Source organism: Labrus bergylta, chromosome 8 (genome assembly GCF_963930695.1).
Source record: "Labrus bergylta chromosome 8, fLabBer1.1, whole genome shotgun sequence".
Lineage (NCBI taxonomy): Eukaryota > Metazoa > Chordata > Actinopteri > Labriformes > Labridae > Labrus > Labrus bergylta.
This window is the reverse complement of record NC_089202.1, coordinates 6160106-6173780: the sequence shown is the minus strand read 5'-3', so window position 1 is coordinate 6173780 and position 13675 is coordinate 6160106. Positions and strand designations below refer to the sequence as shown.

Here is a 13675-nt window from a genome sequence, read left to right as displayed (position 1 = left end):
ACTCACACACACACACACACACACACACACACACACACACACACACACACACACACACACACACCATACCCACAATACATGCAAAACATGTTATAAATAAAATGATTAAACAGGAACTGAGAAATTGAAGAAATCTTATCATGAATTCATCATGGGCAAACGGAAGATCAACTTTTAAAATTCAAGACAGGGTAGTAAGAGACGAACACATGAAGGACACACATAAGGAAGACAAAAAAACATTAAAATACAAAAGAATATGATACTAAAACACTGAAAAGTATCCCCTGAAAATAAATTAAAATAGATAACAAATTACTAAAATATAATTAACTTAAATAAAAGAGAATAAGATAATACAAAGGAAAAAATAATCAATAACAATAAACTAGAATAAGATGTTATTAAACAGTTTTATCACCATATCAGATGAATATTTGCACAGCCTTGTCATAGGCCCACTTCATAAGAATGTCTATGTTTGTAGAGTAAATAAAAAGAGAAATACTTTTATCTTGGCCTCAAGCATTCTTAAGTTTGTGAATGGCTGCTCTAAACGTATACATAAACAAAAACTCTAACTCTCAATATATCTGTCCTTTTCCTCCTTTCCTTGTCTCCTGTTCCCTCAGTCACTGGAGGATCGTCCCAGTTCGCTGTCAGTAGAGCAGGGCGATAGCAGCTCTCCCTCCCTCAACCCCTCCGACAACTCCCTCCTCTCCTCCTCCTCACCCATCGATGAGTTGGATGAGCGCAAGTCTGGCTTCCTCAAGAGAAGACAGTGAGTGTTAAGCCCCGGGTCTTGTTTGTGTGTCCATAAACAAAAACCTGCTTAAGTTCAATCAGTTAATCATGTTTGCCAACATTTGTGTGCTTATATGGAACACTTCTGAGGTTTATCCACAGCTTAAGTGCATTGGGTTTGTATTACACAGTGGCAGTTTCTGTTTTGTGTCTCTCAGTTATGTGCTTCTGGAGCTGGTGGAGACTGAGAGAGACTATGTCAGAGACCTGGGATCAGTGGTGGAGGTATATAAAAAAAAAGAAATCTATCTTGAGCTTTCTGATATTATTTTTGGTCAGTATTTGGTGAATACTCATGCAAATGAGTCAACTCCCCTTCCCCACAGGGCTACATGAGCAGGATGAAAGAGGAGGGAGTTCCAGATGACATGAGAGGAAAAGACAAGATTGTCTTTGGAAACATCCATCAGATCTACGACTGGCACAAAGAGTACGACCTTGCAGTTTTTCTCAATTAACAAACCCTCTACTACAAATATAAGTGTATTATCGTCCCAGACTGAAAAACAAACAAAAAAAAAACATTGAGTATGCTCGGCTAAATTAGTGTTTTCTTTCCTTATTTGTGGACAGTTTCTTCCTGGCAGAGCTGGAGAAGTGTTTGGAGGATCCCGACAGGCTGGCTCCTTTATTTGTCAAACAGGTGAGGAACTAGTCACAGTTGTTTTACATCATTTTTTCTGTTCAACTGTGGATTACAAAAACAAATGTATTGACATCAAAAAATAAATTATAACATATTTCCTGAGCCATAAAACATTTCTGATTTCTTCATGCTTCCTTTGCTTTCTGGCTCTGTCTGTCTGGCTCTTGTTGCAGGAGCGGAGACTTCACATGTACATCGTGTACTGCCAGAACAAACCTAAATCTGAGCACATTGTGTCAGAGTACATTGACACTTATTTTGAAGTAAGATTTTTTTTCACCAGTTTACACTCACCCAAACGTTTGCAGCATTCTCTACCATGCACTGTCAATAATAATAATTGTTTCTTTTACCAGGACCTAAAGCAACGATTGGGCCACAGATTGCAGATCACTGACCTTCTGATCAAACCTGTCCAACGCATAATGAAGTACCAGTTGTTACTGAAGGTAAATCCAAAATAGGGTTTCATACTTTGCAGGCTGTATTCTAGATATGAAAAAGTTTGAAACATACAGGATCAAACAACACGTTCAACATTTTTTTTGTACATTTGAACTATTTCACAGGATCTTTACAAAATTTCCAAGAAAGCTGGAGCGGATATATCAGAGCTGGAGGTAAAGTAATCCTCAGGCTCTTTATAAAACTTTCTTAAGATGAGGTTCACACGTTAACTTGGATTGCCATGTGAGAAATATGCCCTTTAAAGTTTCTTTTGTTCTCCTTTAGAAAGCTGTAGAGGTGATGTGTGTGGTCCCAAAGCGCTGCAATGACATGATGAATGTCGGACGACTTCAAGGCTTCGAAGTAAGACTGCTCTTTATCCTCCCAGTAGTTTGTGCATGTCTGTGCCTGTATCTCTGTGTGTTTTTGTGTGTTTTGACACCTACTCTTATTTGTTTAGGTATCTATGCAGACAAACATTTTTAACTTCAGTGAACTGCCACTAGCTGTCAGTGTTCACTCATTTTATACATGTATGTGATTACTACTGTAGATATTTGTGTTGTAATGGACATTTCTTCTGTTTTCTGTTTGTTTTTGTTCTTTTTTATTCTTATATTAGCCATGAAAGTCATTAGAAAAGAGTAAGGATTCTGTCCAGCTCCATCTTATTAATACAATCCTATGTATCCTGTGCCTCTCTGCTCTCTCTCTCCCTCGTCTTCAGGGTAAAATTGTGGCGCAGGGCAGATTGCTTCTCCAAGACACCTTCATGGTCTCTGACCAGGATGGAGGCCTTCTGTCGAGGATGAAGGAGAGGAGGGTGTTCTTGTTTGAACAGATCGTCATCTTCAGCGAGCCTATAGACAAAAAGAAGGGCTTCTCTACTCCGGGCTACCTCTTCAAGAACAGCATCAAGGTAATTGCGGCCTAATTGCAATTGGTAATACATTCTCAGAAAGCTTCACTTCTATATTTAGATTGAACGAGTGTGGAAATGTCAATGTAGCGTCTTTCGAAATAGCCTCATACTACTTTTACAATGTCCGCATCTGTCCCTCGCAACTTTTAGTTACACTTTTACTTTTCCTCATTTGTCTCTCTTCTCTTTTTCTTCTGTCTTCTTTCCTCCCTTGTCTCTAAACCCAACCAGGTGAGCTGGCTGGGTTTAGAAGAAAATGCAGAAGACCCTTGCAAGTTCACACTCACCTCTCGATCATCGAGTGGTAACATGGAGAGGTACACAATCCATGCAACGAGCCCTGCAGTCAGTCAAGTTTGGGTCCACCAAGTCAGCCAGATACTTGAGAACCAGCGCAATTTCCTCAACGGTAGGAGAAGGCTGTCTTCACAAAAGTCTACACAAAGTAGCATAATGTTTACTGATTTTTTTTTTTTTATCTGAAGATGGTTTCATCCTTTGAACTAAACAACTTCTACAATGTTCCTTTATCACAGCTCTGACGTCCCCTATAGAGTACCAGAGGAACCATGTGGGTGGTGGGGGTCCGGGCGCTCCACCCAGCAGTAGCAGTAGTAGTACAGGAGGCCTGCCAGGAGGAAGCAGCTCCAACAGCACTTCCAACATGGGAGGTGGAGGGGGCGGCGGAGGCTCCGGAGGATCAGGAAACAACTCCTCCTCCCTGTGTGGCCCTCGCTCCCGACCCTCACGCATCCCCCAGCCATCCTCACGCCTCCCTCAACCCGTCCACCACCACCACCCGCCGGGTCCCGAGGGGCCCGACAGGTCAGCAGGTATGTGGTCACCCTGCCACCCTCAGTCCTTCCACCCCTCCAATCCCTTCTCAGACAGCAGCACAAACGGGGAGCTGTTAGCCTCAGAGGTGCCTAAGATGAGAAGGCTGGAGAGTCCTCATGGGAGTAACAGTAATAACAGTAACAAGCCGTCAGACAACATGGACGGCTGTGTCAGAGCCGGTTTTGGGGGCTTTGAGGACACCCAGAAACATCAAACAGCTGCTATACCACAGATGGCCGTTGCTCCTCTGAATTTGCCCCTAAAAAGCCCTCGAGTTGGGACAGTCTCTCCTCTGATTTCACCTCAGTCCCCAGGAGGAGGGGGAAAGGAGGCACTTGTCCACCCCAGCCCTGCTCATAAAAGCAATCCTTTCTGGGCAATGGTCCCTCCTATACCTCCCTCTCCCGCCAGCAGGCCTGGTTCCTTCTCCTACCCCAATGACAACAGCACCAGTGGTAGTGGTGGTGGGGAGTCTTTGGGCAGAGGAAGCCACGGGACGCCCTCTCACCACCGCCACTCCTCCCATAGTAAGGACATAGACCGAATGAGCACCTGCTCCTCCACCAGTGAGCAGTCCATACACTCGACCCAGAGCAACGGGGTAAGATGCCGAGTCGAGGCCCAGGCTTCAGCGAGGCCTGGAGCCACTCACTAAAAACTAACCTCGCCCTGGCTGGCAGGCAGTCAAACTGTCAGTCATCCTGCCGCTGCCTCTGAGAATGGCTTGTTCATGCAACGACTGCCACACTGGAGATTAACGGCTTTCTGAGTGCACTAACTTCACCGACAGTGTTTGTGTGAGGAAAACCTCTGGCTCTCCAGGAATGTACTAACAGTGCGAATCTGACTCATAGACGACTGTTGTTTCTGCTTTCTTTGCCTCTTTTCTGAGCTTCCGTGTGTGTTTGTTTCTCTAATGCAGCTAATAGACACTAACAGTTGATTGAAGAAACATAGTATCCCACCGAACCTTTCATTCATGCTTCCAATAGCATATTTTTTCTAGAATCTTTGGCCACACTAACAGCTGAAGACCGTGTTTTCTTTTACAAACTGCCCCCTTCCTTTTACAATTGTTAGGCCTGTGACTACATAAGCAGCTCTGGCTAACCGTATCAGTCTCTCTTCGAATTGATCAAGCATCTTCTTGGAAAGTTTTTTATAACTTCAACTTTACTCTTACCTTGGAAACAAAGTTCCTTATCTCCATCTTGCGAATCATAACTTCTGCTTCACAGCTTCTTCCGAAAATAACTCTTATACAATGACCCGAACACTCGCCAGTGAAGACATAAAAAACCACCTCTGTTGAAAGCATTTCTCCGTCCTTTGCTGCATGCTTTAAGCATGTTAGCAAGATCATCCCTCTAAATACACTGTCAATCAAATAATGCATTTGATTGGTGAGAAGCTACTGACACACTTCTGTACTTCATTTCAAGAAATTAATTTTCTTCATGTGTGTGTATTTACTTTGTTTGCATTTGTGTGCCAAAACGTTTCCATCTGTGTGAAGTCTCACATCTTCTAAAGTGTTTTATTTATTTCTCTCCAACAGAGTGAAAGCAGTAGCAGCAGCAGTGTGTCCACCATGTTGGTGACCCAGGACTATGTGGCAGTGAAGGAGGATGAGATCAGTGTGGTGCAGGGTGAGGTGGTCCAAATGCTGGCCAGCAACCAGCAGAACATGTTTCTGGTGTATCGGGCATCCAATGAGCACTGTCCCGCTGCTGAGGGCTGGATCCCTGGCTACGTATTAGGACACACATCATCCTCCATCACACCTGAACTCCCTGAAGGAACCATCAAGTAAGAACAAGAGACGTGTCTCCTGTTGAAGCACACAGTATGCAATATATCATGATTCTGCTTTTGTGTTTAACTCATTTAAGACTGAAATGACTGCCTCTTTGTGTTGTTTCCTTTAGAAAATCATTATCATGGCACACAGCACTCCGTATTCGCAGAAAGTCTGAGAAAAGAGACAAGGAGGGCAGGAAGATGGAGAATGGCTACCGCAAGTCTCAGGACAACCTGGCTAACAAAGTCTCTGTCAAGGTAAAGGGTGTGGGGATATCTTTTGCTTACTTGCCCGTTCTGTAATTTGTGCATGAAAATCTAATTATGTCATTACATTTTCTTCACAGCTCCTAAATCCAAATTTCATCCAGGATGGTACGTAGACATTTTTGCTTTTTGAACTTAAAGTGTGGTGCAGTTAAGTAAATGTTTTGTTCCATTAGATAGCTTCAAGTACTAAAATTCCAAACGCAACCTAATTAAGTGAAACGACAGCAAAGCTCATGGCACATTGACTTGTGTTGTTTCTCTCCAGCTCCTCCAGAGTTTCTCATCCCTGTCAGCGATGTAGCATGTGAGAGTGGCAGCAGTGTCACCCTGAAGTGTAAAGTGTGCGGTCGGCCACGTGCCACTGTCACCTGGCGGGGTCCTGACAACAACACTCTGAGCAACAGCGGAAACTACAGCATCACTTACAGGTAACAGCATACACCTCCACTTGATATCGTGTTTGTTTTTCTTTGAGCTGAATCAAAGAAAAAATCTGCAGTATTCATTTTTTGAGTGAGAAAGATTCTTAACTATTTATTTCTAAGTATTTTAGCCCCAATGGATGAATACTGTACATCAGCATGCCTGATAAAAATCTGAATATGTTGTTGTAAATTTAAATTACAGTAAAGTAAGAGGGGAGCCTGAGTAGCATTATAATCCATTATTTTTAGACGAGAAACATCAAGTTTGTTGGAAGAGAAGTCTTAATTCTGTGGTGTAGAAATGTTACTGCTCATTTAGCAATACACAAAACTCTTTAAGTATCAAATGTCGAAAACCTCAGGCTTGCATCTTATTTCATTTGTTTTTTTTCCCATCCTTCTCTCCTTTTTTCAGTGAGACAGAAGAAGCAGTGCTTCGTATCCTGGGAGTGTCTGTAGAGGACAGTGGCGTTTACACCTGTGTTGCCACAAATGTAGCCGGCTCTGTCACCTCGTCCGCCAGCCTCAGAGTCTCAGGTGAGAATCCCACTGTCCTCAAGCTTTTTATAACTAGAAAGATATTTAGGTTTAATTATGTTAAGTTCAATTTCTGGATATGCTAGGACACTTACACTACCTCAGGTATACACTTTGAAACCACAAAACTGTGGACATTAATGTACTTTAATTTCTAACACAACCAGCATTATAGACTGTATGAAACATGGACGCAGCCTCATTGACGTCACCCATTTGTTACTAAAGGGGAGTTTTGAAGCCAAGTTATGGTGGTCGCAATATTGAATATGCTCAACCTAACTTTAGTTCTAGTAACAGGCAAAGAGCTGGAGCTGAGGCGGGTCTTAAGCCTCCTGGTAAACAGCTACAACCGCACCGCTTGCAGTCATATTAATCAAGCCCCTAATTATATGCATAACATGTATCCTTCAAAAAAATTGCGTGCGTGCGTGTTTGTGTGTGACCTACGGGCTTTTGGAGCCAACCTCAAGTAGATCCTCAAGGAACTGCAGTGTTCTGCACTTTCACATTGACTTCATTGTATAACATGTGTTACGTAATGGGGTTTTCAGGAACTGCTGAAGATGGCAGTGAAGTCCTCTGGAAAAACGGCTTTGAATCTCACTACACAGAGATCACTGAACTAGGAAGGTAAGGATGCTGCTATTGAAAGCCCTCTTGATTTGAACTCTCACCTTTTCTGTTTGATTGTCACGAGTTGTTTCTTGACCACATCAATCTAAATCAACTCTTCATATTACTGACTTTATTGTGGATGGCTGTTCAAGAAGTAGTTAGGTGGTTGTTGATTAGAGCTACGGGTATTTTGATGAGGGGGGATCAAAATGTCTTGGCAATCGACTAATGTAGCTGTTTTATAAAGACATTTTGTAAACTGACTAAAGTGCCTGTATCCTCACCAACTTCATCTGTTTAATCAGGTCTGGAAAAATAAACTATAGATACATGATATGTAGGATAACAAATTAATAAATGAGGGTCACATGAAAAAAAAGCCATTTAAAGATCTAAAAAAGTACAACAGACGCACAGTACAGTTAGATTAAGATCAACAAACGTTCTCACCATGTTGCGTCACATCATATGTGAATGTATATAGTTGTACATATAGTCTTCTAATCGTAACTTCTGCTCCCCTAGGGGACGTTTCTCAGTGACTAAGCGGTGTGACCAGAGGGGGAGTAAACGCACAGTTGCAGCCAAACAAGTAAACAAGAAGCTGCTGCGACGAGAGCAGGTGCTGCAGGAGGTCAGACTCCTGCAGAGCTTGGACCACCCCAACCTGGTCGGACTGCTGGACACGTACGAGACTGCCAACAGCTACGTGGTTGTACTAGAGATGTAAGCACAGTGTTTGAAAAATAAAGTTAAACCTTGTTAATGTGCAAGTCTCTAATGTGTCCATGTGTTCCTCTTTTCAGGGCGGACCAGGGACGTTTCCTGGACTACATTGTGAGCTGGGGCAACCTGACCGAGGAGAAGGTGGCTCTGTACCTGCGAGATATTCTGGAGGCTCTCCACTACCTGCACAGCTGGAGGATAGCACACCTCGATCTCAAAGTAAATGCACACTCTAACACCAGAGTAGAGGAAAGAATGAGAGGATTTTAAATTGAGTTTATCAGCAAGTATAATGTGAAAGCTAATTAGTTCAACGATGTTTTATCCAAAGATGCCACTTTTCTCAGGTTCCTGCTTTCTAAATGTATTTTTCTTAAGTTGTTGGTATTGAGAAACGTGTGCCTCTGTCTTTCTCCTGCTCCTGCAGCCTGAGAACATTGTGGTAGAACATGCATTTTCCCAGCCCGTGATCAAGCTGACAGACTTTGGTGATGCCGCTCAGCTGAACCCTTCCTCCTCCTCCTACATCCATCCTCTCCTGGGGAGCCCAGAGTTCTCCGCTCCTGAGCTGGTCCTGGGTCAGCCTGCCTCGCTCTTGTCTGACCTCTGGAGCTTAGGTCTGTAACCGAGCACAAAACAGTTCAGAATTTACAACATCATATGAAACATATTGTGGTGGTGTGGACATGAGTTGATGATACCAAAGCCCCAAAGCTTGATTTACTTAAATGAACCACAAGTTCCACAATCCTTCACTTCCCCTTCAATAATATGAAGCAATCAACAATTACGTTTTAGTAATAGACACACACATTCCATTACTTCTGATTGAGCAGATAACTTGCGTCCTCATTGATTCTTTAACTTAGGGTTTTCATTGGTTCATTTACAGGGGTGGTGACCTACGTTTTACTAAGCGGTGCCTCTCCCTTCCTGGATGAGAGTTTGGAGGAGACGTGTCTGAACATCTGTCGCCTGGACTTCAGTTTCCCGGAGGATTACTTCCAGGGTGTGAGCCCAGCCGCCCGAGACTTTGTGTGCCTGCTGCTCCAGGGAGAGCCCGAGCGACGGCCCTCTGCAGGGTCCTGCCTGCAGGAGCCCTGGCTCCAGCCGCAAGGTGTGATAAACAGGGAAACCTCAAATCACAGGCGGCCTGCATCTCCCGGCCCTCAGACTGCACATCTGGACACCTCCAGACTCATTTCCTTCATCGAGAGACGGAAACACCAGAACGATGTTCGGCCCATTGGCACCATAAAGGCCTTTCTTCACAGCCGCCTGCTCAACCACATGTAACAAAGGTGTAGAAGATATACAAAGAAAATATGGAGGATGAGTAACTAATACGTTTAGTTCCACCAGGAGGGACCACCAGCAACATTTCCACAAAGATCCCCTTTTCCCTCACTAAGCCACAAAAGTCCTGCTGCTGCTGACTGACTGACTGACTGACCTCTGCTGACAAACCCTCTGACTCTCCCCCTCCTCCCCTTAACCCACGGCATATTGTCTTTATGCCTGCACAACAAATGAACTGCTTGAATCTGTCTGAGATTTCAAACGTTGACCTAGCAGGGAGAAAACCAAGCTTTGTCGACCATCCAGCGCGAGCGAGTCTTGCGTTTGGGGACAGTGTTAAACAGAGAAAAATAGAATACTGTAAAATAAGAGTACTTCAGGCTGCTTTCGGTTGAATATAAGGAAATGCTTTTTGTAACGAGAGATTACTTTTTGTAAATGAAACTCTGTACAGTGAGGGAATGGAAAACTGTCTTTATTCATACCTTTTGGGGATTAAAAGGTAAGTAGGTAGTAGGAAACAAAGAAGTGAGGTGTGTGAACAAAGTGGCACCCATCAGCAGGGTCCGCTTCATTCTGGATCAAAGTGAAGACCAAAACCTTCTCCAGAAACACGTTGTAGTTACATTCAGTGCAATAGTTTGCTTAACTTTATGCCCCCCTTCCGTTTGAAAGGAGAAATCTTTTTTTTTTTTTTTTTTTGACATTCGGAGAAACAAAATTAACTTGAACAAGCATCACTGCACCTGGGAATGAGCTTCTCAGATTTCTATCTGCATCCGCCTTATTTGTAAATAACGTATTCCTGCCTTTCATTCTCACTTCGAAGAATCCATCTCAAATGAACAAAAGCTATTTCTTTTGCCGAGTATTAGTGAGTCCATGCAGCTGCTCCCTGTGGACCCTCAGCAGCTGGATCTCACCACAAACAAAACCGCTACTAGAAATGCACTCGTATTTTGCATCGACCCCCATGTGCAATGTTGCAGCTTTAACATTTATGCAACTATTTATGAAGAATTGTGTTGTAGCTGTATTCTTAAAAAGGCATGTACGTACCTGGTACTGCGATAGATGTCTGTATTGTGTTAACTCTTATGTATTAAGTTCAGTATTAATATCTGCAAAAACCCCCCAGACAAGAGGAGGGAATAATGTATAAAAAAATGTGTATCTATTAAATATAGGCACTTATGCTTTCATTTTGTCATGTTCTTATTTTCTGTAACAATACCAAAGTCAACTATGCTTTTTTTCCCCTGCTTAAGTGTAGGTTTTTTTATTTCTCACGTTAAGTTATAAAAGACCATTCTGAACCCTGACCTACGCGTGTTTACAAAGGTTCAGTCTGGCTTTATTTATTCTTATTGTAACAAGAAATTGTTTGGTGGTTTATTGCTGGAAAAAAAAACTAACTAATATTACACTTGTTTTTTCTTTTCAAGCTGTGCACAAAAGTGGTTTGCTGTGTGAGTTTGTTAGGCTTTTGTAGGTATATTCTGGTGTATGTCACTAGATTTATTTTGTTTGAGCATCTGGGTTTGATGTCGTAACACAGACTTTGTCAACGTTACTTTACCAAGATATAGATCCTGAAAGATCTCTCATTGTGGCCCACTCACCATGGACTTTCAATGATTGGACAATTAAACTTAGCCCAAATGTTGGACCAACAATAGTTCAAATGTTTCCCCTTGAAAAATAACACTCAACATTAACTTTGGGTTGTTTTATTTTGTAGGAGTTGATGTTATATCTGGAGAAGTTACCGAATACTTTTTCTTTTTTAAGTGCCAGTTGAATGCTTCAAACTAGAGAGGTGGATGAAACAAAAAAAAAAACATGCTTTGTTTCTTATTTTATTTTCAGGTTTCAAAGGGTTAATGTAAAACCTGATTAAACACTAAAGAAGTCAATAACATGTTGAGTTCAATGACGCGTGTTTGTCTGTACAGTCTTAGTCTCTTATTTTGTCTCATTTTAATTTATTGGTGTGGATCTGGGCTTCCCAAAATCATGCTTTTAATCACTTTATGGAATTCTGTTTAGGAGTATTCATGGAAGAATATAATCTAAGTAACAGAATGCTTTTGGGAAACCCGGCCTGCGTGTGATGTAAAGATGTACAGAGAGGGTCGGGCAGTATGCCCACACTCAGGATGTAAACCTCATAACTATGTCATATTTTAAATACACATAGAACAAGACTGCAGCAATGTCATTTTGAATGTCTTATGATGACTTATTTTTTAATTTTGCATGTATATTTCTTTGTACAGAAGATTGTGTTTACATGTTACTAAGTGTTGTAAATATTTTATTTTGTCCTCGGTTATTTTGCCATTAAACGTACAAGGAACCACTGCCTCTGACACTTTGTGCGCACACACAGTAAACACACAATCCTTGGGGGTTGTGAGAAGAGCTACTGTTTTCATGGCATTAGTAATAAGAAGGGAAAACCCCTGAACAGTTCGTCAAAATGAAAGGAAACAGCAGCAATAAAATACTCCCGTTCTGTGTCGAGAAGCCTAATCTTACGTTGGAACGAATCAATCAATCAATTTGTATTGTATAGCTTTCAAAATGGAAGTTCTCTTAAGACACTACAAAAGAGCAGGTGTAGACTCTAGTTTTTGTTATATTATTTACAGAGGTCCAACATGAATCCCCTATGAGCGACACTCATAGCAATGACCAAACACTTCTAAGTCAGACTGATCTAAGAGAAAAACCCCCAGGAAGAGTAGTAGCTAATGAGGATCCAAATAAACAAATGCAATTATTTTTGCAGGAGTTGGAGTCAGGCAGGTCCACAGCAGGCTGGCTGTCTGCAGCAACGATCCAGAGGAACCTACAAGACAAAGGAGCTCAGAAACCTCCTGGGGAAAATAAATGGTTAGTGTAATTTTAATGTTACTCAAAGACTTAGAATATTGTGACATGCATTAATTTGACATGAAAGCAGAAGGAGAGACATGATGGAAGTCTAAGCCTTAACAAGGAGCTGGTTCAAGGCCTGAGCCAGTTCTAACTATTGGCTTTATCAAAAAAGAAAAGTTTAGAGCCCACCCAGATGATGTTTGTTTCCTAGTATATGATTCCAAAGGAGTGGGGGCTTATAACTGACGGCTGTATTTCCCATACAACTTGTAGAGACTGTAGGTTCCTCCAGCAGGCCTGCATTCTGGGAGTGTAATGTTCTAGACGGGTCAAAGGGCACTATATGCTCTTTATGTTAAGGTGCCTAACCAGTAAGAGCTTTGTAATTAAAAGGAGGATTTTAAATTCTGATCTAAACTGCCTCCCTTGAGACACTATGTGCCTGATAGTATTTAAGATGTTGCTAGGGTGACAAAAGGCTGTCCTTCCCCAGTTATTGAGTAGATTCACATTTAATCACAATAATAAACCTTGCAGATAATCTTGAGCTTTAATATTGGGTCAATAATGATTGTAGAATATATGTAAAATTGGCAATAACAGTAAAGTAATAATGTTAATATACTAATATAATGACCAGGTCAACATGTCTTATATAAGCAATAACAACTATAATAAGGATAGCATTAGGATGAAAGTAATGGATGTCTGAACAACAATTCAAAGGGACCTTTGAGACCAGGGAGCTCAATCACTCATGGAAGATAAAAATGCATTCATGAGACTTGCTTGCAGACAAAGAGATAGATAGAGAAGCTGAATCTTAAGTCTGGGACAGGAGGATCATTCTTTGTTTTCATCCTAAACTTTGAACCAAAAGCAACACTGAAGCTTCACACATGGTCTTCTTACCGCAAGACTTAAATGTATCTGATTTTCAGACCAACGACTAGAAGTGTTGTTTCCGACATTGAAAGCAAGATCAGATTTAAAAAAAAAAAAACAAGAATGAAATTTACACTGAAATACTCAGTGAATGTATTTACTCTAATGAAGATGTGTAATGTGATAACCTATTCAAAAAAAAAAGAAGAGCAGCAAACAGGCGGTGTGGCTGATCTTATCTGCACTCTGCAGATGCTGAATCTGTACACTCGCGTGTCGCTTCAAAGAGCACATAATTCCCCCACCTCTGTATTCCAACTGTAATGTCTGATGGCATAGATTTTAAGAGAGGAGTTACCGTAAAGAGAGATTCAAAAACTGAAAAAAAACAAAACTTTTTTGATCAAATGAACCTGGCTTTATCTTTTGTTCATCTGCAAGTCATTGAAATGAACTGCAATATCAGGTGTCAAATCTATTTTTTGTTTTTTTAGAACCAAACTTCTTTGCATGAAACCACAGAGGATGTATCTGTTTAATCTCAACACTTGCTTTCGATCAAAATCTCATGCAAGA

General features: G+C 41.6%; 1 protein-coding gene across 3 annotated transcripts in view; it reads left to right on the top strand.

Annotated features, from left to right (window-relative positions):
• The window catches only part of triob (trio Rho guanine nucleotide exchange factor b), a 103052-nt gene extending 91361 nt beyond the window's left edge, over positions 1–11691 (top strand). For 2 of the 3 annotated variants that reach the window (XM_065957654.1, XM_065957652.1), the window contains exons 41-61: positions 633–781; positions 963–1029; positions 1131–1234; positions 1378–1447; positions 1624–1713; positions 1807–1899; positions 2020–2070; positions 2183–2260; positions 2625–2816; positions 3051–3228; positions 3356–4257; positions 5215–5465; positions 5585–5714; positions 5804–5831; positions 5992–6154; positions 6567–6688; positions 7243–7321; positions 7832–8032; positions 8113–8251; positions 8460–8649; positions 8925–11691. In XM_065957654.1, the coding sequence (XP_065813726.1) occupies positions 633–781; positions 963–1029; positions 1131–1234; positions 1378–1447; positions 1624–1713; positions 1807–1899; positions 2020–2070; positions 2183–2260; positions 2625–2816; positions 3051–3228; positions 3356–4257; positions 5215–5465; positions 5585–5714; positions 5804–5831; positions 5992–6154; positions 6567–6688; positions 7243–7321; positions 7832–8032; positions 8113–8251; positions 8460–8649; positions 8925–9328 (3681 nt within the window). In that variant the 3' untranslated portion in view covers positions 9329–11691. Of the gene's footprint in view, positions 1–632; positions 782–962; positions 1030–1130; positions 1235–1377; positions 1448–1623; positions 1714–1806; positions 1900–2019; positions 2071–2182; positions 2261–2624; positions 2817–3050; positions 3229–3355; positions 4258–5214; positions 5466–5584; positions 5715–5803; positions 5832–5991; positions 6155–6566; positions 6689–7242; positions 7322–7831; positions 8033–8112; positions 8252–8459; positions 8650–8924 lie in introns of those variants that run through there. The other variant, XM_065957653.1, reaches the window with a different exon arrangement.
• The last annotated feature ends 1984 nt before the right edge of the window (positions 11692–13675 follow it).